General features: G+C 39.3%; 1 protein-coding gene across 7 annotated transcripts in view; it reads right to left on the reverse strand.

The window, feature by feature from the left end:
- The window catches only part of BICRAL (BICRA like chromatin remodeling complex associated protein), a 44464-nt gene that overhangs the window by 14019 nt on the left and 2710 nt on the right, over positions 1 to 27735 (reverse strand). Inside the window, exons 1-5 of one of the 7 annotated variants that reach the window (XM_079297933.1) lie at positions 20757 to 21343; positions 13442 to 13535; positions 6004 to 6052; positions 3198 to 3246; positions 3047 to 3115 (exon numbers count right to left, since the gene is read on the reverse strand). In XM_079297933.1, coding sequence (XP_079154059.1) covers positions 3047 to 3115; positions 3198 to 3246; positions 6004 to 6047 — 162 coding nt within the window. In that variant the 5' untranslated portion in view covers positions 6048 to 6052; positions 13442 to 13535; positions 20757 to 21343. Of the gene's footprint in view, positions 1 to 3046; positions 3116 to 3197; positions 3247 to 6003; positions 6053 to 13387; positions 13536 to 19532; positions 20734 to 20756; positions 21344 to 27735 lie in introns of those variants that run through there. The other 6 variants (XM_079297937.1, XM_079297934.1, XM_079297935.1 and 3 more) reach the window with 6 other exon arrangements.

Genomic DNA, 27735 nt, shown 5'->3' on the forward strand with positions numbered 1-27735 from the left:
ACAGACGCTTGTTTTCACCTCATGTAAACAGCGTGAAGATGCTGCAAGCCACAATTATCACATGCAACGATGTCCCCACCCTAACTTCAGTTCCCCAAGCATATTTATTCAGAATTTTACCCCAATCTGTTTCTGAAAAAACTGTGTATTTTCTGAAACTTCAGTCATGTTTTAAGATATCAAAATATTTTCCTGAAGATTAGAATAGTAAACTACGGCAAGCTTTTAACATTTACATTAATAGAGGAATTAAACACTGCTTAAATGCCTCAGTGTCTGAGGAGACTTCAGGAACACCTAAAGCTAGAAATCAGGTTCTCAACTGTACCTAGCTACCACTGGGCAGAGTAAAAAGGCATCACTAATTAGGCCATAATTAGGACTCTTACTGTCAGGTTCTGAGGAGAATTCCTTATTGCATCTGCAAGTTGTCTCCAAGGAAATAACCAAACTGAAACCTTTTACAACTGTGTAACTTAAACAGTGCAACTAATGCTATTTCAGTTAGTACAAACAATACAACTATTACTATTACCAATAATAACACAAATAATATTACATGCAATCAAGATTAACAGCTTAAAACTCTCCCACTGGAAGAGAGAATCCCAAGCTTCATTCCCTGCTCCCGGGACTATTTAACATTAGAAAACAATTTTATATGCAAAAATGGGAACTTTCCAAGTTAACATCTGAATCTGTCCAGATTCAGAAGAGCCATGCCAGAATACCATGCTAATTTCAAGAAGAAATGAAAGCCTCTGCAGCTTCATGAATCTGCTGACCAAGAAGAAGAGTCTTATTCTCAATGGCTCCATGAATATTCTGTTCTCTTATGCTGTCCTATTACACTTCAACAGGAGAATGGAAGCTGCCACCCACTACAAGCCAGGCAATGTCTAGGGAAGCCTTTAACAACTACTGCCACAGGAAACCAACCTGGAATCAGCAGAGGTGGTACAGACTCAATCAACTCAGAGAAGGTTGGGATGGGGCATGGGGGCAGTGTAAGAGAGTGGGACGAGTGGATAGTGCTTTCTTTTCCTACAGTCAGCAGGAACTTCATCTTGCTTGTGTTAGGTGTTGGCTAAGCATGCTTACCAGCTGAGGCACTGAACCCTCGACACTGAATTTGTAAACTCTGCCACTGAAAGGCACGAGATGGGCAGCAAGACAGCCAATCCTACTTCATGGTAGCAATTCTGAATATATACAAAGACAGAACTTTCAGTATCTGCAAAAACTTTAAAAACAAAAGCTTCAGAAGCACACAATTTTTTAGGTATCCCATTTTATAGGCAGGGACTGTGAAAACATCTGTTTATGGTAACATGTGTTTCTTCCCAATAAACTGTAGGAATCTGCATTTATAATCAAGTCATTCTTCACTTATGCTCTCACAGGAGGGAAGTGAATATGGAACTGTTGTTCCTTATGAAGATATAAAGGATGAGGACAGAGCATGCTGAGAATTAAACTGTAGTATGTCATCCTAGGAACATACAATAGGAATCCCTGCTCCTCTGATCACCTGCCTTCTAGATTACCTACCCCCAATCTCATACACAAGAAAACTCTTAGCTTTCACCAAATATTTTTATTACTTCCAACTGCTACTCCCTAGGCAATAAACCCACCTTGTCTAGAATCTCCCACCGCCCCTCAAAATTTCTCAAAGAAACCCACTTTCTGAAAATACACCAGAAACACCTGACTCCTCCCTACCTAGTCATGCTCATCAGAAGGATATGCACAAAGAACAACTAGGAAGTCTAGGCTATGACAAATGCATGTCATATGCCACCCTTTTTTCCCTAAACCTGGTTTTTCCTAGGAGAAGTCCTCAAACCCCATATTTACCAGTGCTGTGTACAGGAATCTACTGTCTGCTAATGGTCAGTATGGTATCAAGCTGAAACCACCATTCCCTATTTTCAACTGAAAATTAGGCATCCCTGTTACTCTTGGTACCCTACTCCCTCACTATTATCTCAACCAGCTTGTCTGTTTCTTCTACAATATTTAATAACAATCCTGAAAAAAGGGAAGGGCCGGACAGACTCTTCCCATTACACTACTGTGCCTACAGGAAAGTCACTGGTACCCCACACACAGATTAATAGTTTTCAGAATTTCTTCATGTCATTTAAGGTCCCTACATACCTAGAAGTGTATCCATGTATCTGTTATAAATATGGGAGAGAGACAAGGTAATAGTACAATAGCAAGAGGAATTACCAAGAAAATCCTATTTTGTGTACTCAAATAACTTAATTGAGGGATTAACAATTCAGTTGTTTTTAAAAACACACCAATGAAACCAAAGAAATGTGGATCTGAAGGAATCTCAAGTCATCCAGTCCAATTTTCTACTCAAAGCATGATCACCACCTACACTAGAGCAGATTGGCCTTGAATTTATCACCAAAGATTGGAATTCTACAACCTCATTGTGCGAAACATGGTCCAGAGTGCAATGCACTCCTGGCAAGAAGGAGCATTGAAGACTTCTTGCAACACCTAATGAATTTAAAGGGACTTCCCTAATGCTGATGTTACACAAAGGACACATTCCAAATTAACTCCTGAGTCTAAAGAAAAAAAAACAGACACAAAAAGAGAGAAAAAAACCCCATTCATTAATTTTAAAAAACTGCCAGCTCAGAATCTACATAAGTAGGAAATGAAAAGGCATCCTAACATGTATGGGAAGCATGTAAATGACTAACTTGCAAGGTCTGTCTTTGAGCACTACTACTCCTACAATCGCTAAAGCCGTGAGTGCAGCTTACTGGAGAATTACACCAGAGAGCATTTTCACTGCTCAGCAAGCTGCTTTACATATTTACAAAACACCTCCCAACAGTGCAGTATTTTTCAATTAATTCCCCACTAACAGCACAAGATAAGTTCTGTGTTAGTATTCAGAGCTTTACATGAAAAAGCTGAAACCCACATGTAGTTCATTCAGTTTTATAAAAGCCAAGCAAAGCCATACAGAATGTGCAATTTCAATAGTAATGTAACTGATCTCGTGCCCACTTACATTGGAGTTGGCGAAAATTGAATTTGAGTTGGCTACAGAATATTCTGCATTAGTCAAGTCTTCATTGCTCTGGTAAAAGACAAAAATCATGTTTAGAACTAACACATTCAACAAAGCTTATCTATTTCTAATACACAGCAATGCTACTTACAGATTTACTACTAGGTCCATGTAGAAAATAATTCAGCGCTTGTGGGTCCCTGAAGGGGGAAAAAAAATAAAGTTAACACTGTTTAGAAGTCCTTTTTACTAATGAGACTAATTAAACTAAGCCACATACTGTACTGATACAAGTCAGATTTCTAGTAAAACTACATCTTTCATTGAATCCAATGTAAAGCTGAAAGTCTACATCATCTGGGAATCTGTTTCTCTATCAGCACAACTTCCAGATACTGATCACATCTACTGCCATTATAACAAGGCATTTCAAGCAAATAAACTATGTTGATCATAAAATTTTAGTTGCACTGTACTGTATTTCCCTTTGAGGGTGATGGTCATATTCTCTTGAAAAACATGGTATTAAATGACAGCACACAGTAGAAAACCTAAGGAATACACTACCACCAAATAATATGAGAACTAAACCAGGTACCACCTCTTCTATAGCTAAACTGTAATGCCTTGTTTAGCTATAATAGGGTATTTGCAAACATGATTCTTTGACAGGTCTTCTGTCACCTTTAACACAAGCTAAAAGATATTTATGATTGATAGAGTAACAGTCGCCTCATGAAAAAAACAAGTGGCACTTTTTCCAAGTGAAACCAACCACAGAAATAATTGACTAAATATTATGAATTTCAGTGTATTTAACTCAGCACTGGCACTAAACAGAACTCATATTAAATATGTAATCTAACAGAATGAGTGTAAGAAATTCAAACAAATATAATTACATTAATTTAATTGTATCTACAGATCAAGTAAAAAGAAAAAAAGGCTGTGTTACATGGGATTATTCTAATGCAACAACTATACAGCATTTCCCTTAGCAGAAAGGGTAAACTGACATGGATTTCTTTGATTTTTAAAACATGTTTATTGATTAACAAGTAATAATAAAACATTTTTTTAGAAACAGGAGATTATAATGTAAAAAAGCATTAGTTAAAAATGTCTCTTTTTTGCTTGATGGTCCTAGAAAATAAAGACACATAAACTCAAAGACCCTTCAGGTTCACAACTACTTTCCTAAAAGAACAAACACACCTCTTCTCCTTTTTCTTTTAAAAAACAAACTGTGTTCATGAACTTATAAAAGACATGTTAGACAATACATGGTAGGGATTTATGATACTATTATGGTTACATGTATTTTATAATAAAAATGTAATTTTCATAGTAGATTTGACTGAATTTCAAACTTAAGGAGCACAGAACTCATGATCTCATATAGGGTTCTATTATGATCATGAATTTTATCAATAAAATGACCAAGGCATTTAATGCTAATTACCATCACTGTCTTTCAACAGTAAAAAATGCAATTAAAAATTAAGAACACTTTATCACCTTAAATATTGTCTTTAGTGAGGAAGGAATTTTAACTAGCACTTACCAAATCACAGCTCAGATGAAAAAAAAATTGTTCCCATTTTTCTAGATACTTAAGAAAATAATTGCTGCCAGCAGCAGCAAGAACACTCTAATTTTTCACAACACTCATCTGTATAGAGAGCACTTCATTTTCTGGACCACCTGTGATCTTGTAGCAAGACCCTCATGATGCATGCTCATGAGAGAGCACTTAACTGTCCCATGGCCATCTTTATGTTCCAGGCAGGAAGTGTTTTCACCTGACCACAATCAGTAACCTCACACAACAGCTACTTCACAGAATGGAACTGAGCCTTTACTGGCACTGCTTTTGCTACAGCATCCAGAGCAACCCTCACACTACAGCAGCCACTGTGGGGGGATTTTGGTCTTTCTGAAATTAAAGCACTCACTGGTTTCATTAGAAGTTTTCAGGTGTGTGAAAAAGGTCAAAAGTCTATTTACTTCCTATATTTAAGACAGTAAAAAATTCTTGTATGAACTGGGAATGATCTTTTAGCAGCTGCTATGAGACTGATGTTCGTCTAGTTTCTAGCAGAGTTTTAACAAAGTAATGAGCATGAAACCTCAGTTCTCCTCTTGTGTTTTATATGCATTTCTAGCATATTATCTCTTCTTGAATACTGACACAAATGGCAGCAAAAGGAAGGCAACTTGTCACATACACAATCCACACAACTTCCGCATGCTTCAGCTATCCTAATTATTTTTGGAGATTGCCATATAGAATTATAAAACTCCATATAAATCTGTTATGGAAATAAGGAGGAGGGGCAAAAAAAAAAACACCCACGTGACCATTCAAAATCCCCAATTTTATTAAAATCAAGTATCTTTGACCAAAATGCTGGTAAATTCTTGTTTCTTGTGAATATACAACAGTAGAGAGCTATTCTTTTTTTCTAACATTTAGATTCAAATGTGTGTTATTAGTAGAAATTAAATCATTAAGTATTTATAATTAAGAAAAAAAGAAATCATTTTTCCCTTAAAATAAAAGCATAGTATTAATAAATTATGTAGTTCCAGTACTCAAAAAAATGAGATCTTTGGAGTTTTTATTTTAAAAAAAGCTACTTGCACTGAAGTTTGTAGAAACATGCACCAACACTAATCTGGTATTACCACTACCTGAGAAGAGAATCAATTATCCATAATACACATTCCTTAGCCTCTCCTGAGGAGAATGTCAGCAAGTGGACAGTCAGCAACCATCCATTGGGATTGAAGACTTTGCAATCCACACATCTCCATGGGAAGATGTGAAGCATGTCTGCTCATCTCATTGCAAGTCACCTCATCTTTAGACAATATTGAGACAAAATCACCTTCTAGAAGATGACTTTGTCAAATTATTACCAACTTTTCTCAAATAATTCTTATGGAAAACTTACCCAATAAGATCAAGGAGACAGGATTCATCATCATCATCATCCATGACAACTAGAATAAAGAAAGAGAGGATATATGTTTGACATGTATCTTAAAATCAAATTCTGTCACATGCAAAGATTTACAAAATCCCATGCAATGTTCTAAAAACTATTCAGGAGGTTTTTAGAATTTTAAATCAGAGAAAGACAAATTAATAACCAAACTGATTAAAAAGAACTGTTATGACTTAAAGTAGTAAAAATACAATATTTAACGCAATCTAAGACTCCAGTTAAAATGCTTCTATAGGAATTTATTCCCAGCTAATCCCAGTGAGAGAATAACCAAACACTACAGAGCCTATGAAGACTGTTACAAATTAGTGGCTGCAACATGGAGCAGCCAAAAAGGTAAATAAACTTAGGTCAGTGTCATGAAGATGCTGCTACAGTCTAGAACCAAAACTGTAGTCAAGACATGACTAAGCACTAAAAGAAACACTGTTTTCTAACAGACCTTTCTTAGCAATAACTAAGTGACAACATACTCACTTGTAGTTTCTCCCCAGCAATACTCAGGAGTGTACTTAAACTTGTGCTTATCAGTACAGAGTTCTGACAGTCCTTTGAACAATGGCTAGGGAGAGAATTCATGTGCACTGCCCAACCTGAGTGCAAGTATCCACTGCAGAGCATTTTAAGCCTCACAGGGTCACAGGCACCAACTCCTCACACACTGCATACTCCCATGAGGGACTGCTACAACAAGAACTCACACACTCACTCTGCCCTCCAACTGCTGTTCCTGCAAAGCTTCTGTTTGCATATTCTGGGCTCTCCTATTCATCTCAGAATATCATGCCCCTTGTCCTTGTCAGTATCTTTCAGGACCATCCCATACAACCCACCAGCTCAATTATCAACTGATGTCAGTATTTCCAAAACCTCTTGGTAGCCTGGCTTCCTTTAAGTTATCCAATTTCATCTTTACCGTATTCTCTACTCACATCAAGTTGATCATTGCATTCCATGCTTGTTTTTTTCTCAACTTCCTTGAAAAATTGTACTGTCATACTTATTGCTTACATAATTTAACACAGTGTTAGGTTTTAACAAAGCTTTGGCTTTGAACACTCACATTCACTTAATACTTTTTCACTTCTTGCAAAATAGAAACTTTTTCTCCCTGACCAGAGACTCACATGAATCACTCCTCATTCTGATCTCCACAAATAAAACAGTGAAGGGACTGAAGTACCTGCTATAAAAGAGACTGAGAACGCCAGGACAGCTCTGCCTGAGGAACAGAAAACTATGGGAAAATCTTTATCTCGTGTGTAAATACTTGGTGGAAAAGTGATAAGAATACTGAGCCAAACATTTCTCAGTGGTATAAAGTGAATCAATAAGAGGTAAGGGGCACAAATCAAAACGAAATAAACCAAAAAGTCCATGCAGACAAAAGAAAAAACTTTCCTTTTTTACAACTCTGAAGGTAGTCAAATACTGGCAAAATTTTTTCAGCAAGCTTATGGAGTCTCCATCCTTGTAGATATCTAGGACACAACTGTACCACAGCCTTGACCTGCCTGCTCTGACCCTGAGCAGCCTGCTCTGAGCAGGACAAGGGATAGGTAACGTGATCTCCAGATACTCATTCCCACCTTGGCTGTCCTGTGATTCTGTAACCTCTTTCCTGAAATTTTTCCATACTCCACTGGTTCTGAAAATAGCTTATACTGTAGACTAGCAGAGGGTACCATGTCCTCTATACTGCAAAGCCTTATTTGGGTTTTTTCTGTCTCTGTGGTTTAGCTTACAGTGAGGGTGAAGCAGAAATGGAACCCATGTAAGTGTGAGTATCACCTCTCAGGGAATACAGAAAAACAAAGTACAGTTACAGAGAATTACCTCAATGCTGACAAAAATCAACTTTCACCAGTTGATTATGCATCTTAAGAATAGCAATTTCTCCCATAAATCAGTGTTCCAGCTGCTTACTCTGGCATAGATCCACCAGCTTGAGCACTGATATTGCAATTCAATGCTAAGCAAATGGTATGACATAGTATGATGTCATTAAATTTAAATGTAAATGTGTATTACTAAGAACAAATTAATAAGCACTTAGCATTCTGCTTTAATTGATAGTACTACTTACAGAAAGTTACTTCCTCTAACTGCTGAAAGCATACCCATGTCTCAAGGACAAGGTTCCAAAGTCTCCTAGCTAACCAAAAGCAAAAATTTATAGAAAGTAAAAATTATCCTTATTGTCACACTGCAAACCTACTTTTGAATGTCCCAACCCACGTCTATTTAAGCATTACTTAAACACCATAAAATGTCTTTGCTTTGGTGATTTTATTACAGTAAGGGCTCACCATTAGCTGAAGTGACACCATCGAACTTTCTTCAATTAATACTCCTGGAGGTATTAAAACAACTGACACAAATTAAGATAAATTTGTTAAGTTCACTGAATTCTTCAAAACTTGCATAGAATGATCAGAAGGAAAATAAAATGCATGAAAATACTGGTGTGAGAAAATCCTAATGGTTATATATAATCTTCACTATCACACCCATTACTGAACATACACTTGACTTTACTAGCTAAATGTGATACAAGAAAAATCTACCCAACATACTGCATACGCCTATGAGTTTATCCCTGACTATAAAGTTTTATTGTTCCACATGATGCCGTTGATATGGCACTGCCCTTTGGCCAGCTGGGATCTGATCTGCTGGCTGTTTCCCCTCCCAGCTTCATTCACACCTCCAGTCTCCTCACTGGTGATGCTGTGAGAAGCTGGAAAATCTTTGCCTTGGTACAAACAATGCTCAGCAAGAATTAAAACATCAGTGTGTTATCAACATTATCCTCATCCTAAATCCAAAACAGAGCTACTCAAAAGAATATTAACTCTGCCTCAGTCAACACCAGGACAATATACACACCCCTTATTCTATACCAACTTCATCATGCCCATGTCCTACACTTTTCAATACATCCCACATAATCACAATCACCTTTCCTGTCTTTTGACACAAATGCAGACACACAGGCTCATAATCTATGGGCCATCCCTCTAAGACATCCACTGGGTTCATTTAGTCAGGACTTTGGGCTCTGTTGTATCAGTCCTTCAAAGTGGAGGAGATGGTAAATTGGGTAAACTGTGGGGATTATTACATGCTGAACTCTGGCTCCATCCCTGCTGTGCTTCTCTGGTTCTGTCATTGCTGCACTTTGCTTCATTTCATCAACACTCATTCTTCATTGACCTGAGCAACTCTAACAGCAATACTATTGATATGGCATAAAGCAACTAGAGTAGTGATGAAATACAGTGTTATACAGCAATTAACACTCTCATTGGTTGTTCTACCCAAAACCAAATCCCCTTGAGTACATATCAGACTTAATCACCCTTCTGCATCACCCACTAAGTGCACCCAGGTCCTTCAACAAAAGGAATCTCATGGATGGGTCTGCCTTTGTCCAAGACAGGAACAACCCAGATCGCCTTCCACAACATAATTTTCTGTGTGCACTATAGGAACTTTACCTTCTTCTACAGTATGTGAAAGTTTTGACTGGACAGGGCCAGCCCATTTAGCAGATCCCCTAGTGTTAACTAACCAGATGGCTTTTGCTAAATGGGTATCCCAATGCCTGGATGCCCCAGTATCCCTTGCTCTCAGAGTGGCCTTTAACAGTCCATTGTATTGTTTGATTTTCCCTGAGGCTGATGCATGATAAGGAAGATGATATACCCAACTTATCCTAGGTGTCTATGAGGTTGCTCTGGAAATGGAGTCCTGTATGTCCTGTGGCTTTCATGTGCCAAATCCACAGTCCAAGAAACCTGGTAGTCTCCTTCCTTCACCCAGCTGCAGGCAGGGTCCCTCTAGTCATAGTCACAGTATTTACTACTACTCTTAAATACAAATCAGCCCCCATACTGGCAGAGCAGTATGAGAAGCTGAAAAGGCCTTGGTTTGGTGCAAGCACTGCTTTGCAACAACTAAAACATCAGTGTATTATTCTCATCCTAAAGCCAAAACTGTTCCAGCCACTAGGTAGAAAATCAACTCTATCCCAGCCAAAACCAGGACACTGCAGGTTTAAATCTCTTTAACTGATGCCTATTTTCAACAAGGATTACCAAACGATTAGTGCCTGCTAATTTCAGGAGAGCAACAAAGGCAGCAGCAAACAGTCTGAGTACTAGTACACCCAAAAGCAAATTCACCCAAAAGTAATCATTCAGTCTACTTCAAAAAGAGGAATTTGAGCAACACATGACCTTGACACAGATGATCATTTAAAAGTGTGTTAACAAAAGCAAGCCTGTCTTGAGGAATTTTCCTAAAGCCTTTTCCATGGCACAAAGGATAGAAAATTTGTCACTTTTCTTGCCAACTATCTTTTCTAGTTTTCTGTCCTCCTCACTGTTTGTTAACATACAGTGGGCCAAAGCAATGAGTGATGTAAGAAATGGATATAAACCATATTACACCATGAGTTTGAAAATAAAACCTGCCACAATAAGTGGAGTTAAAGAACTGTGAAGCCTAGACCAGTGCTCTCCAAAGTAGGGTGTGTGCAAGAAGAAAATACTGCACTAGTATATGAAGTTTTAATATACACACATACTTCTGTATGCAAATTAATATACATATACTAGGAGTGCATGCTCAAAAATTTTACCAATAGGGGTGTGCAATCAAAAAAAATTGAAGACCACTGGCCTAGACCCTTAAACATTGAGTCACTTCTATATTTGGATCAGTCTCTGGAGACTTCAGCCAGTGGAGGCTCTAGGTGAGGCCTGGCTGGGCCATTGGGACCCATCAGTGCATCCAGGGCCCTGCCAAGAGCCCACACTAGAGAGAGCTGGGGAAAATACACTTTGGGAAGGGTCACACAGCCTGTTGGATCACTGTTACAACGTAGCCTAGCAAATATCTAATTATCAATACTTGTCTACAGTGTCTTTAAAAAAAAAAAAAAAAAGCCTCCAAAAAATCTGCTTATAAGAAGTAGGCCAAATCCAGCCCTGCTGGTGCATCCAACTAATTTACAGAGGGCAATCCTTTCTAATTAGTCACAACCCAGCACAGATATTCCCTGTAGCTTATTAGCAAAGCCCCTACCATTATATTTCATATCTCTGCTACCATGCTGGTGAATATAGCACATATTTCATTTGGATCACATGTACTTGTGCAAGAAGCCCTGCCTACCCCTTCTGGGAATAACCAGAGTGCCCTTTAGCACATGCTCCCAAACAGAACATAAAAGAAGTTAAAAGTAATAAAACTGACAAGGAAATCCCAGCTATGCAAGCCAATCCTCTGGGAGGCTCTTATTACTTGGCCTTAAGGCCTCTGCCTTCATTTCAACACTCTGACCTACTACAGAGCAAAGAGCAATACAAGATGAATAGAGCAGTCCTGCCCTCCTCTCACCCACTTTCCTTGGGTCAGCTCAAGGCTTTGAAGAGTCATCTGAAAAAAAAGCTGATCTGATAAAATACATTTGATCTGTTTCAACTTAGGATGAGCTTCTTGATTGACTCTGGCTTGCCACAGGGCTACGAAGTGCTAGTGCCAGCACAAGAGAGGGAATGAGGTAGATGGGTAGTTAACACAGGGGAAGGCAGCAGTGAAGTGGGGCTGTAGCACATGTGAATACAACCACCACCCTCACATCAGCACAGTGCAGGCAGCAGTCCAGTGGAATGATTATTCCCTTCCTATCAGCACTCATGAGCTCCCATGGCTTTCACAAACACACACAGCTCTAAAACAAAATACAAAACAACATGAAGGAGTCCAACAGAGTGGAAGTAAAAATCCTGTGGTCACATGAAGGAACTGCCTTTCTTCAGCCTGGACAACAGAAGGCACCCCCAGGTGCTACCTGCAGCCTGCTAAAAGGAGCACCAAGATGAGCAAAGCAGGTCTCTTCTCATCAACACAAAGCAAGAGCCAAAACATGTAACACAGAAAATCCCAACCAGATGCAAGGGAAAACATTCACAAACAAGAATGTTCAAGCAAGAGGGTGGAATCATGCTCTCTGAAATTTTCAAAACTCAAATGGCCCTGCCCAATCTGTTCTAACTGTGAAGCTTGTTCTGCTTACAGCAGGGGACAGGGCCAGGTAACCCCCAGTGGTCCTTACCAGCCTAAATTTTTAACCAACATGCTACACAATCCACAGTACCACGTAACACATGAAGGGTCTACAATCTACAGTGCCATTAAAACCAGATTTGCCCAGAAGCAGTCCAACTATTCACACATGCTTCACATACTCTCTGTATTTGAAGAGCTGTAAACACCGGATTTTAAATTTCCTCGAGTTATATTCAAGCTTGCCACAAAATAATTAGTTTCCCTTCTCAAAATCACTTATAATTTCATACAGCCTTAATAGATCATTTCAGATACAAAGCAATAATCCACTACTTTCACTTTCTGTAAAAAGCACAAGCTAATGGATAGCTTAGAAGGGCAACATTTATAAAAATTTCCAGAAAGTGTGTTATAATCAACATCAAAACTTGGTAAGTCACATATAACTAAATGTATCTGCAAAGCTGTTGGAAAAATTTGGACTTAAAAGTTTTGTGCAAATACATGGGATCAATCCCTGACTGGCAGCATGACTCCTGAGAGTGAACACTGACCTTTGGAAATCGATGCTTTAGAGCAAGGTAATGACTTCTGTAGGTAAATCTTTATAATGGGAGATAATCAAACTTGCACACTGTAACATACACAGCACCTGAATTACTGCTGGAGTTATGACACACACCCACTAACCCTCACAACTTCAGTATGCCTTTGTACACATCCTGTCAGCAGAAATTCTGACAAATGCTTTATAATAAACCTGTCCTATCAAATCTTCTGAATGGTTCTGTTGTTCTATCATTCTTCATTCAGAATTTTACTCTACAATCCCAACAGTAATAGTAACTTCACTATGAACTATCTGAAGAAATGCATTGCCACTGGAACAACAATCACTACAACAACAAAACCAGAACAAATCAGTTACTGCAACAGTCACTGCAGAGAATAATACTGCTGTGAACTGAGTGTGCTACATCAAATTTGTGACATTTTCATCCCTCACAACCCTTCTGATGCAAGATAACTCTATTTAACCCAACCCATCCCTTGCTAAATTACATAAAAGGATTGCAGCAGCATTAAGTGACTCCACACTGACTGCAGAGGTCGAACACCCAGAATTGAAGTCCTTCCCTCACACAAATTCCCACCACAATTCTCATTAATTTCCACAGTGCTAATATTTTGCTCAGTGTGCTTCTGAACTAGAAAGAACCCAAGCTGTTTTATCATCCCCTGGGTAACATACCATCTCAGTGTGCACTTCAGGTTGCTGAGGTGCTGTACCCTCTGCCTGCCTTACCCTGTCAGTTCTCTCAGGTTCCTATCCAACAGGCAACTTCGGATTCAGTGAAGGAAGCTCCTACACAGGAACAACCAGACCTCATTTGCGTGCTCTGCAACACAGAAGTGTAAGAAAGGAGTATCAATTCAAACCATTGTTACCATAGAGTTAATTCTTAAATTTCAAATCAATACCTCTTTTGAGCAATCTAGTATGTTGCAAAGTGAATTTCAGATTCTTGTAAGTAACCAAGACTGTATCTTATAATGAACTTAAAAGCTGCTCTCCATGTCAAGCCCTCTGTTTTTAAGAAATTCATTTTTACATGGATGGAATACAAAAATTGATATTAAGAGGAATTTCTAGTTCCCCCTCTCATTACTGTAAAAGAATTATATGCTGCAGAATAATGACACAGTACTCATGGGAAAAGAGGTAAATATTGCAAAATTCATTGCAAACTAAAACCTCACTCCAAAGTCATAATTAGCAAAAAATTGACATTTTAGGACAACAGGAGTAAGGAAACAAAATTAATTTTAAAATGCACTTTGTAAAACACAAGGACTTAACTCCTCACTTATAAACTAACTATGCTGTACTTCTACTCTACAATATGAAATTACTCCTTATGAATATTTTCTTTTCCAGAGTAATCAAAAAGTAACTACTACATTGTTGCAAAATCTACCAGGAACTGTGCTCTAAAATAAAGTAAGAAATCTGAGATCTAATCAAGTAACACAGTGCATTATGCAAGCATTAACTTTCTAATTATACAAAAATAAGTTTTCATTCCAAGAATCTAAATCTGAACAGTATTTATCAGATGAATTTACAATGCCTGAAATTAGCTGTAGAATTTAACCATCAATATTTCAAAGACATCTCTATATGTAACAGAGTATGATAAAAATTGGTAATTTAAAATATTCAAAAGAATTATGCAGAACCTTTCTAAGAAAAACTTTAAAAAATAGAAACTATTCAGGAATCAGAAAAATAGCAACAAGAAAGGACACAAAACTGCTTCCTCTCAGAACTGCCAGGCACAACATTATGCCTCTTCATGGTTTTTAAGATCTGGCAGATGGACACCTAAGAGCACAGGCAGGATCCTCACACAGTTGTGAAATACCAGCTCCACACACAGAAGAGCAAACAAAAACCACACACAAACATGGACAGCCTACAATAGGCTGTTTATCCAACTCCCACATTCCCCTTAAGTACACCACTATAAAAAATACTGATTTGAGTCTGCCAAATGCAGTAACTTATCAAGCTTCCAAAAACTAGAGTGATATTTTAGTATGTTAAGGACAAAAAAAAAAAAAAAAAAAAAAAGGAAAAGTGCAGTTCAACTAACACTATGTATGGTAGTAAAGCCTGATCCAGCTACAGTCAAGCACACATAAACCTCCAGTGGGGCTTTCTCCAGTCTGATTTCCCTCAGACACACATGGCCAGCACAGGATTTCTAATTTATTCAATACAGTGTCTTTCCTACTGCATCCAGAGCTGCTCTTGGGATTACCAAAATGTTGACAAGAATTTTATCAGGAAACAGATTTTTTTAAACCACACAGAAAATCCAGAGCCTGAAAGTCAGGGTGCTTCCTTATCCCATGGGATTTCCCAGGCTAAAGGCTGGGCTCAGTCAGACCTTTCCCCCAGCAGTGACACTACTGTATGCTATAGTACAGACTCTTAGCATGTGTTATTTGTGCAAAACAATACTCCAAGGAATGTTGTCAGTCCCTCATATGGTTTTTTCCTTGTTTCTACTCAAGAATACTCAAGTTTCATACTTCTCATTGTGAGCATATAATTTTCAGAGATTTTGAAAAAATATTCTGCAGTGCCATAACTTCTTTATGAATTGATCACTTCTCAGTTGATTTACAAACCAACACCCAATTAATACCTTTTCATTGACACCCTAGTCCACACTAGTTTAAAAACCAATCTTTGCCACAAGCACAGTTCAGATGAGCTACTATCTGCTAACAACAGCCAATAATTAGCTGAACAGCAATTTATATTCCTTCCAGTTATGATATTTGGGAAATCTACTGAAAATTGAATAGGATGGATTGACAGATGTGTAACTAATTCAGCAGTGCAGTCCATGCCAACACCCCAAATCCAAGCTGAAAATCCTCCATGCTTCCTTCTCGAAGCCAATGCCTTGGTGAATACCAATGGAGATTTAATCACCTATTTTAGTGGGGCCAAGATAACTTCTGCAGTTGACTTATCTCAACAAATCCATGCTCCAACACCAGATGTTGAAATTCCATACTTAGATCAAGTTCACAGTAAAACTACTGCAAGTTCCACCTGAGACAAGGCAGAAGGTCAGACTTTACAGAAATAATCAGTCTCTCACAATGAAGTTAAGTCCTTCTCTCCAGACCTTCCCCCTCTTCACCATCCTTTGTCCGTACCTTCAATGAGAGAAATTGTTATGTTTTTAGAGTGATTTTGCCTGCATTCTATTTCTTTTGGTACAGATTCTCTTAACTCTAGAACGTCTTTAAACTAGTAAAAGAACATAAAGAAAAAAAACCTTGATAGTCTCTCTGTGCTAATTAATGATGGCAATCTTTATTTTGTCTAAAACATCAACAAGTCTCAAATAAAGCCAAGTAATCCTGACTGAGTAGTTGGGTTTTTTTCCCAACAATGAAAGCAGAAACAAATTAACACTTGAAAATACACATACTCATTTAACTATGTGATGACCTGGAAAAAAACTCACTTCAGGTTGGTCTTTATGCATTTATGGCAATGTAACAAGGGCTTTCCCAAAAGGCCCTTTTCAAACTAAAACAGTGGCAGGTCATAATGAATGTCACAACAGTTTATTATTGTCACTGCTTTTCCTCTACCATAAGAAAGGAAAATACACTTGTTTTTGTAGACAACCCCCATGTCTATGCTGGACCAGGTATAGGACAATAAGAAACCTTTCAAATACAGAGGCAGCTTCTTCCAGCAGAACCACTGTAAGGAATTCTGCCAGCTCTCTGAACAGTGACTACATTATCAAAGAGGCTCTTATGCCTGCTCTGTAGCCACTACTTAGACAAGAATGACACTTTCATACTCATTGCTACACCTACCCTAAAAAGCACCAGCCATTAGATTCACCACAGGCTTAATGCAGCATGAAGAGGCACAATCATTGACCATTAGAGCCTCTCTGTGAAATCCAACTGCAGTTTTGCAGATTCAATTGGAACTCATGTGGAAGTACACCAGCAAAACTCTGGAAAGGCAGAGGCAGCACTCCCAGGCATCCCTGACTGCAAAGCTCTTCAGCTCTAGACTACAGAATTACCTCTGCTGGAAAACGTCAAATACAGAAAGGGACCAGGAAACTGGAAATGCATCTTATACTAGCACAACTTTGGGGGTTTCCTCTCAGTATACTTAAACTAAATACATAAACTGTATTGGAAATGGGCACGTGAAGGAGTTGGGGCAGGAGAGCTGCACACCCATTAGTGATGTCAATACACACAGAACAACCATCTCTGCAGCACTGAACTGAGCCCACACATTTAGGGAGAGTATTTTCAATCCAAGGATACAGGTATCCCATACAAAGCAAGCACTCATTAACAAAAGAAGCACACACCTAAACAGCCGAGTATCACGCCAGTGAGTAAGGCAAGGTGTATGAATGGAAGCACAACCAGGCTACTGTATCGACATGGCGAGCTCTGCAAGCCAAACCAATGCAAAGTGCTACTCACAACAAGGACAAACTATTAAACTCAGCCAGGCAAAAACACACCTAAAATTAACATGTCTGGAATACTTAAGTAGTAGCCAACAAAGGTTTCAATGCAAGATGAGAACATACTGTGCTTTAAAGGCCAGTGTACAGATTATATATAGTCATTTGGCAAGTACTAGGCCCTGAGAGAATATAAACCAGTCATTTTTATCCCATTTCTGCTATTTCTTCACTATTTTCACAAATTAATGAAGAAAACCACACGTGGTCTTCCAGACATTAGGGCGTAAGAGAGAAATTTTATTATTTAAAAGTATGCTACCATTTTAAAAAAGAATTCACTACCTTGATCCCAAGATGCCTGTTAACAAAAACAATCACTTCAAGAAGCAGTGACTTTAATGACGTAAGATTTCTGAAACATGGGAACAAACCCTGTACTCCACATTTAAAATATTTCTAAACAATTAAAGTTTCAAAGCTGGTGGTTATTTCCAAAGCTAAAATGTTAACAAGTCCCTAGGAAAGTCTTGCTAAAAGACAGTTTATATCCAGAGAATTTTTTTGCATTTTCCAAGCAATTAGTGTATTTCACAGAAATGTTTTTTAAAACCCTTCAATTACAGCAGGCAAAAAATTTAAAGAGTCTTAAAATTATTACTGAATAATAAAAAATCTCCCACTTCCACCTGGATTGAGCAATGAGAATGGGTAAGCTGTCTTCTGATGTGGCAAAAAGCATAAACCCAAGAATTACACACTCCTTAGCATGACACTGGTCAGGCAGCACACTTTGCTCTTCCTAGGTACAGGTGATGTTGATATTAAACTCAAGCCTCATGAGCTTAGGGCAGATCATAAAGAAATGCTAAAAAAAACCCAAAGGTGATTTTCATAAAAAAGGTATTTGCAGTGCTCTTTCTAAAAACAGCACCAAGACAAAACTTTAAAAATACATTAAGGTGGAGCTGCCAAATTAACTGATTTGGAAGAGACAGCTTCATAAAGAAGCAGTAAAGAAGCAGTAAAAATTTGAATACATACTAGTCTCTCCTCTCGCCAAAAACTTACAAAGTAACAGCAAGAATATTAGCAACCTACCCACCAAAATATTACCTATGCTTTTATTTTTGCAAGGACTTGAACAGGTACTGAAGCCTCTCCAATGAAGAATACCTTGCCCTACTACCTCGGATCATTTTTTAAAGGTGGATTTCTTTTTTAATATCATGCTTTACTTTTTGGTCACCGTTCAGAAGATTTGCTTTCAAATCGTTCTTTAATTCCTGCACGCTGAATGCCAAGGAACACGTATTTCGGAGGTAAGCAAGCAAGCTTAGAAGGGATGTTGGCAGGATTGACGCTGCGCGCACGGGCCCGCGTGAGCCGAGCCCGTTTAACCGCTCCTCAAGGCGGTGACCCTGGACTAGGAGAGCAGTGTGGGCTACCGGAGGGAAGCAGGGCTTTTAGGATTGCGGGGAGAGGCTCCCCAAGCCCAAGGCACGAACGCTTCCCAGACAAGACACAGAAATACGGCCCGAGCTGGAGCGACGGCACCGCCCCACCCGGCGCGGCGACAGCAGAAAGGACCTTAAAATGGCGCCCGTGGGGGAGGAGAGCGGGTGAAACTGCGCAACAAACGCTGGCAGGGAGCCAGGCAGCGCCATCTTCCCGCTCCCCCGCGCCGCCGGGGCTGCCTGCCCGCCGAGCCCGGGCACGGCCGGGCCGCCGCCGGAGCCGCTCTGCCTCTGCCCTGCAGCCCCTCGGCCAGCCCGCGCTGCCCGGCCCGGGCACGGAGAGCGGCCAGCGGCAATGGCCAAAGGCACGGGCCTCCACATCTCGGTCCTCCCCGCAGTGATCCGCACCGGCTCCAAGGAAATATAAACGTGCCGTCTGTACCCTCGTTCGGTTTTGCCCGGCTTTTAATATCTCTATACCTGTTTTCTGCCATCAACTATAACTGAATTTTGCAATTAATACCAAAAAGCAAAATACAATTTACATACTGAATACCACCCATGACTCAATAAATGTGAACAGTGACCATTTCAAAAAATCCCCTTCACAACCCACTACTGTTTTAAGCCACAAGTAAAAAATCTATTTACAAAATATTGCTCCTTTTACGTAAAATAATCCCAGAAGCACAAAGGATCGGATTCACATTCACTCTACAGCGAAGCCAAAGGGGTCACTCCAGAAAGAGACGCTTTATTGTGTTTTAAAGAGGCGTTACAATTAAATATTTTCTCTCTCAAAAGAAAATAATCAAACAAATAAAAGGTATATTCTAAAACTTGATCCCGAAAATTAAAAAAAAAAAAAAAAAATAAAAAAAAAAGCGCATTAGCCCAAACCTACCGCCCGAGCATTTCGCGCACCCACAAAAAGCGACACCGTTTCCATTCCTCGGTTAAAAGCAGGAGGCACGGAGCGATTCGGAGAAAAGTGCAAATAAAAAACCAAACAAATAAAATAAATTCTAATGGCGACACCGAAAACGAGGAAATGAGTGAAAAATAAATCCCCAGAAGGTACAAATCTGAGACACAAGCTCAAAGAAAAGACAAGATTAGGGTGGTGGCGAGTGGATGGGGGAAAGGAAAAAATCAAGCCATGAGCGAAAAAGGAAAAAAGAGAAAAATCCTTCCCAGCTGCACAGCCAGGAGAGAGACGAAGTGTCTCCATTTTCCCGACGAGGAGGAAGAAAAGACTGTTTCACAGACCACAGAGCTTTAGAGAAAAGCAAAGAAACGAGGGGGGAAAAAAAGAGGGAGGAGATTTGAAAAGATTATTTTTCTTTCTCCCTCACACACTCTCTCTATCCCCCTCTCTCCCTCTCACTCTCTCACACTCACACATACACACACACACTCTCTCTCCCTCCTCTCCTCTTTCCATCCCTCTCTTGATGGCCATCAAGGGGGCGGAAAATTAAAAAAAAAAAAAAAAAAAAAAAGACAACAACAACAACTAATTTTAAACCGGCTCAATCAATGAGTCATTAAAAGAGATTTTTCTTCCCTCCTCTCCTGAATTTGCATGGCATCAGCAAGAAAAAAAAAAAAAAAAAAAAACCCACCCCAAACCTCTCCCCTCTCTGCAGCTATCAGCCTGGACCTGAAACCTTATCTCTCCCTTCAACCCCCCCCGCGCCTTTATTTTAAGAAACAACTTTTTTTTTAAGTGCCCTCAGCAGCCACCACCACCAGCCTCGCGGAAAAAAAAAAAAAAAAATTAATATATATATAGTTCATTTCCATGTGAATCCACATCTGCCCAAACAACAGCCACCCACAAAATATCCCTCTTCTTCCTCCTCGTCTCCCCTCTCGCTCGCTCTCTCTCTAGATATATATTTATATACATAGCCCCAGAGCCAATAGCTCTCTGGGCTGAAACCTAATATCCTGGTTTTGGCAACTCCTGGCTGTTAATTTGCTCCTCTTTCTTTTCTGTCTGTCTGGAGATAGATTTCCCCCCTCTCTTTTCCCTCCCCGAAGGAAGGGAGGAAGGAGGTTGTGTGTTTTTTTTTTCCTTGAAATTTTTATCACAAAATTATAATACACTCAAAGGGAAACTCACCGTCATGAAAAAGCAGTGCCTTGTCAACGGGGTTTCTTCGCCATCACATCAGGGGCTGGCAGTGTAGGAGAGAGAGAGGGAGAGCGAGAGAGCGAGGGAGGGAGGGGGGAGAGCGAGCGGGAGAGGGAGCGAGCGAGAGAGGGGGAAAGAGAAAGCGAGCGGGAGGAGAGCGCGGCTCCGCTCGGCTCCGCTCGGCGCCCGCACCGCCACCGGCACCGCACCGCGCCGCGCCGCGCCGCCGGGCCCGGCTCGGCACCGCTCGGCTCGGCACCGCTCGGCTCGGCCGCGCAGCCCCGCCGGGACACAACGCCGCAGACCGGCGCCCGGGCACACGCACCGCCGCCCTGGCATGATGAGTCCCCAGCCCAGGCGATCCTCGCTCCGCGCTTAAAGACAGGCCTTCTCTGAAACTTTGGCTCCTTTTTTTGGTTTTCTTTTTTTTTTCTTTTTTTTTTCTTTTTTTTTGGGTTGTGTTTTTCAGAAACCCGGAGGTGTGGAGACCTAGTCTGAGCTGCTGGCCTTATGTTAAAAGTTGGGGTTTATTTTACTTCCTTGTAACCCCAAACAAAGTTTTTTATCCTATTAAATTAACGTTAATGTCAACAGTTTGGTTGATCTCCTTCATATCAAAGCTGTAAACCACTATAAGCTTTGTGGGTGGGAGGGGGTCCCCAGAAAAATAAATGCAAGGGCAGGGGGCTCCCCAGAAGAATAAATGCAAGGTCACCTTGAAAAAGATAAGATTTGATCCCCTGGCAAGCTACAATATTTTAAGTATTTTTAAATATGTTCTTATCAGCCTTGCTGGAAACAAATCAACGTTAATTGCAACTACTTTTAAAAGTTTTGGGTAAACTAAAAATGTTCATTTGAAGTCAAAGGTTATAGCACTGAGAGTTCATTGATGCTATTCTATAGTTTACTTCAACTAAAAGTCTTAACTTTTTTCAAAGCTTCTTCATTATAGAAAACTAACCCAACTTACACCATTCACTCATTCATTAATCAAAAACAATTCTAAAAAAATATTTTTGCAGATAATTCAGAGAAGCTTGGTTTATTAAAAAACAATTTCATCGAAAACAGGTTTTTAGCATGCAGAGATATGTATGGCAATGCTTTAAAACCAAAAAAATCTCTTAAAGACCCTTTTTCTGCTAGCAATGGTAATTCCCAAGGACTTCACTATTTTATTCCTAAGTAACTTTGTTAAAACTCCTTAGAGACAAGGATTTGAAGACTTTATTTAATAGCACATCCTTCTTTATTAGCCTCCCACAGCTCAAAAAACCTCTTAAAATGTTTTCCTCTTTTTTTAGCAACTGTATCAAAATGGTTATGGGCAGTGTGCTAAGTGGACCTTCTCAAAGAAGTTGTCCAGATTGCTTATCTTAAAAAATCTCAGCACCTCAGCATTGTTTTTCAATTAGAATCTGGTTATATTAGTTTTTTTAATTAATCAACCAATTCCAAACTTCTGCCAAAGTCAAGAGTCACCTACAAACCTTATTTACATGCACACCCACAGTAGAAAACAGGTGAAGTTTCAAATCACTCCCTAAGTGAAGGGCTGGGCCCAAGCAAACAAACCTTAGCAGGAGTCCAGCAGATCCTTTGTGCAGCCCAGACTGAACCTGCACATGCCTCAGCCATCAGCCAGAACATTAACTGCACTTTTCATGAATACAGCAAGACCCCAAGAGCCACAGCATGGACAGAAACACCAAAGAGCTCTGCAAGAGCTTTAAGCCTATACTCCTGACACCAGCATTAGAAAATCCAAAAGGCCAACACTAAAAGGTTCCTAACTTCAGTAAATGCTTCAAGGCTAAACTGTGCCCTGAATTCAAACCTACTCAGCTTCACTGGCTTTGGAGAATATTGCCCAAGCCAGAGCTTGTATGGAGGGACACCCACCAGCATTCTGATTTGCTTAACAGGAAGGAACTTTGCTTCAGAGGTTAAGGCCAAACGTCTGATCAGAGTGTTGTTATTATTATTCCTCTCCCAGTCCCAAAAAACCACAAATAGGAAGTAGGCGATGCAATACAAAGAAGGAACTGGAGCAAGAAGACAAATGATTTTGAATGGATTCTGTTATCATAAGAAACACAATGAATCCTACATAAATTTTCCATGATGTTACCATAACTTACTTTCCCTGAAGAGTGTTTCAAGGCAGCATTGACAATATTGTTTTGTACCTGCATTGTATTGTACTTGCATTGCTAAGCAGGTACAGTACAAAAAGGGAAGGAGAGCTAACATCATCTATACAAATGAAGCACCTTGCAGTAATTGGATTTCTCCATATTTACACACATTTGCTATATTTGTTCACAGGTAGAAATAAAAAAAAATAAGGGTTGGATGTAACTTTGCAGGTCATATTGAAGTGCACACTTAATGTTACCTGCAATACTAAGAGGTCTGAATGCACACATCAGCTGTAATGTTATCACTTTCAGGTGTAATACAGAATTTCCTAGACCATGTTTGTAAAGAACTACTGCTTTTTCCTGGCAGGTACTCATGCTGTTTTAAGAGCATCACGTGGTGTTTCAGAACTGGGTGTCTGCCCCAAGAGGTTGCCCCTCTTCTCACTGCCTTACTGCATTAATACAAAAGACCCTTGTATGTCAACATTCTTCTACCTCAAGGTCACCTGCTCAGAGCTGTCATCTCCAGAGTCCTAGGCACAATGCACAATCACTTGCTGCCTTTCTTTACCTTTCACAATCACATTAATACATCTTCCTGTAGCAGCTTTGTAAGGAGCAAAGGAGAAGAAAGGAAAGGCTAGTGTCAAAAGGAAAAAGAGAAATCTTTAGATAGACAGAGAGACATTGGTGTAAAAACAGCCACTGGGAATGTCACGTGCACCCATCACACAACAAACTACTTGGCTGTATTTTGACACCAGCTGTCACACTGTGACCATGCTGTTTAACAAGCACCACTCTCATAGGTGTGCAAAGACACCAAGTGACATTTGGAGTGATCTGATGCATTGCCCTGAAATGACAGACTGTGAAGAATTGAAAACTATGCTTAGATATTGAGAAGGAGAAAATAAGGGGCTACAAAACACCCTCATTCATTCTGTCCCCAGGTTTCTCCTACTTGGTGACTTTCTCAAGTCACTTTGTTGATACTCAGCCCATTTGTTCAGGCCTGCATCACATGCATTCCAATTCTTGTGCAATCATAAATTAGTACCCCAAAAGAAGGTAAAGCAGCAGTAGATTAATAATGAAGAATTTAAGGACTAAGCTAGTGCATTAAAGGAATTAATTCCACAGCCATCCCAAGATTCTTGCACAGTCAGATGGTTTGTAACCCAAACTCACTGCATCCTTTCAAAGATAAATTGCATGAAAAAGAATGCCATTTGCTCCACTGCAGCCTTGCTTTCTCAGACTGAATTCTTCAGCTCTATTGATGGCATTTCTTCCTCCCATGCTCTTTTCATTCATTAACGTGTTTCTTATGTCAGCTCATCACCAGTCACACCTTTACCCATCTACACATGGCTTAATTAATTAATTATTTAAATGAGAATAAATAACTAAGCTTGAAGGCACGGAAACAAATAGGTCAGCATTAAAGGGCACATGCAATAGAGAGACAAAGATCACTTGAAAAGTAGGGCACCCAAATACAGAGGCATGAAGGAAGACTAGAACTTGAACTTGGAATACAAATGTGCCATACCACATGAAAAATTCAGTTCAATATCCACATTAACCACCTAATTCTGAATAATTACCACCACTATTTTGATGACTCACCAGTAAAAACTACCTAAACATTACAATGTTCAGTTTGATACCATGCCTTCCTCACCCAAAACAGTACTTACAAAACCTGGGTCATAATTGCATGATGTAATTTGTAAAGCTGCATGACTCCAGTATCAATCATCATACCAAAGTCAGGACTACCTAACCAAAGGTATCTTAAGGAGTGATTGCTAAGGACGTAGGTAAGCAAGGGTAATGAAGAGTGAATCTCAGAAGAACAGATCTACACCAATACCAGAAGACAGGTTTCTGTGACTGGAGATTGTGTGAAGGTCAACAGGGATGGTCTGAGATGAATCTAAAGAGCAGATTTTGGAGAACTGTGCTTCTCTGAGATGGGGATCTGACATACAGCAGACAATTAAGTAAAGCCAAAGAAAGCATGGTGACTGGAAGTCCCATTTAAACAAAGGGCAATTCAGAATTATTACTGGAACAGATCAAGAATTACTATATCATTCTCTAGGTTATTTAAATATAATCTCATTCTTCAGCTTGCAGTACCTTAAAAGAATTAAGTTTGAAAGATTAATAGCTCTCACTTCCAAGTTAGAATAATCTGAAGATATGCAGCCACTGAAATGTATCAGAAAAAAAAAACCCCTCACCTCTGGAGACAGAGCTTTACTACAGAAGTAATCTTGCACAACTAACACTGCCAAAATTGATAGAAGAATTTAAACTAAAAATGATGGCAGAGACTAGGACAACCTTCTATCACATCCAGAGTTAACTTGGCTGGCACAGAGGAATGGGAAAAAAATCATGTAAGGAAGGATACAGGAATATAGACAAATATATCAATGAATAGATGGACACAAGGGTTTGGGGTTTGTTTGTTTTAATATAGTAATAATTTAAAACAGCAGCCAGGCAATGAAACTAACAAAAGAACCATTCCTAATACAACTAAGGTGTTGTGGATCATGTTTAAAAAAAAATGAAATCAAATATTAGGAGGAATTTAAACAAAAAAAGAGGCCTGAGACACGAAATGAGGTGATATAGGGATACAGAAATGCAGTGGAACAGTTAATTATACCAAAGGCATTTGTGTTCTTGAAAGAAACACAGGCATGTTAAGCTATACTTGTGTAAGGACAGAACAAAATGGAGGAAAAGAAGGGATGTTATGAATAAAGCACTGCCTAAGTCAAAACTTTTGAGACAGAACAGCTTTACTTGGACATTTCTGAGTCCCTCTATGAAATCAGCTGGGTAAGATTTGGATATGAATGAAGATTTCTGTAAAAGAAGTCTTTATTTTATCACTAGGAAGGGTATCAATATGAATGGAATTTATTCTCAGATTTAGACTGAAGAACAAATGCTAATAATAGAAGGAGGAAGCCCTCATTCAAAATGATAGCTGACAGACTTTTTCATAAGATGAATAAATGGCAAAAAGAATACAAGTATAGTTTTACCCACTAGGGAATATACTACAGGAGAGCTAATAGGAAAACTTGGATATGATTTGGAGTTAATCCTATTTAAATTACTCAGAAAGACAAATGGAATATGTTTGTAAGATTCACAATTCCAAAACAGAAAATTTTGTTATGCTATTGAACCAAGGTGGTCCATTGAACTGACTAGTCCAATAAGCATAGTTTTCTGAAATGCATTTTAAAAATATTTGTAAAAGTATCTGAAGTGTAAAGCAAGGCAATGAAAAGAATCTCTCAAACTTCATAATGAATAGATTAATTGCCTCAAAGGAAGAGTCCATAAACACTATCTGTAGCTTCCATACTAGGTCTTCAGAATTTAACTACAGGAAGGTAGAATTCTAAATAGCAGTTAGACCTGGACCAAACCTAAGTGATTTGCTGCTCTTGAGCTCTTGTGTTAAGCACATTTGGGCCCTGCTTTGTTAATCTGGAAGTACCTCTTGTCATAAAATGCTATGCTTTGAAGTCTGTCCCTGATTTGGAAGGATAACTCATTTTTGTAGAAATTAATCTGTTTCTCCACCTTTGGCATTGGAAATACCAGGTCCTCAGAAGGAACCAGCTCAAACTAGTTTCAAAACAAGTGCACCTTGACTGGTTGGAACATAATTAGTGTCTTAAGCATTCCCAAGGATTACATTCAAAGCTTTTGCATTACTCACAGCAATTAAGTTGCACCAAGTTTCATAGTTTTACCTTTAACACTCTAATTAGTGATTTAAAAACACATGTATTTTACATTGTGCTGGCTTTCCATATGGCCAGATACATAAAGCACAACATTTTAATGCAAACAAAAATTTTTCAAAAAAACAATCAGTATGCCAAATGTAACATTCAAAGAATTTCTTCTTTCCAAATGAACCAAGATACAGTAACTCAACATTCACTTTTAATGAAGCCCCACTGCACCGTGAAAAATGTGCAGCCTACAGTATCTTAAATGAATCATAATATGCCTTACATCTTTAATGCCTGATCACAGTGCCAGAGGAGTTCAAAGAGCCCTTACTAAAACCATCAGTAGAATATGCTGGTTGCACAAACCACTGAAGTACCTACTTTGTAGCCAGAAGTAATTACTGTTGCTCTGCTAATCTCTGCTGCAGAAACTCAGTCTAACAGACAGAGATCATATCTATCAGATAAGAGCTCCATGCAAGGCACAGAGGCTGCTGCTTTTCTTGAAAACACACGCAGCATTTTGTGTGTGTGACGGTGTAACACACATGCATTACACCCTTTGGAATAAAAACTGCTGGGAATACATGCTGATGATAAGGAATAACACTAGTTCCTTCCTTCCTCTGCTTGAGCGGCTGCAAATCTTCATCCTGAGATCACACCACATCTATGAGGTTCCTGACTTTTACAAGCACAGGAGCCTCAGGTGTAAGGATCCATTATTATGAAGCTGAGCACACAGTTTCCTCTGTGGATCTCCCTTTTATTCCCCCCTTCTTAAAATAATGATGGAACGAGACAGAATCTTGAACCTTCAGCTGAACTGTGCAATGCATCTGTCTTAAAAGGCTGTGAGGAGATGCTGTTGAGCTATAGCAAATCAGTATGAAATATTTCAGGTAGATAGCATTCCTGACTGATAACCATGGGACATAGATTTAAACCTGGAAGCGTGCACGGAGCTCATATTTCAGAGTTTCACAGCACTAGATCAAAGTAAACAAGGGCAACCTGCAACTTCACATAAAACAAACACTG

Source organism: Erithacus rubecula (genome assembly GCF_903797595.1).
Source record: "Erithacus rubecula genome assembly, chromosome: 2".
In the NCBI taxonomy this organism is placed as follows: Eukaryota; Metazoa; Chordata; class Aves; order Passeriformes; family Muscicapidae; genus Erithacus; species Erithacus rubecula.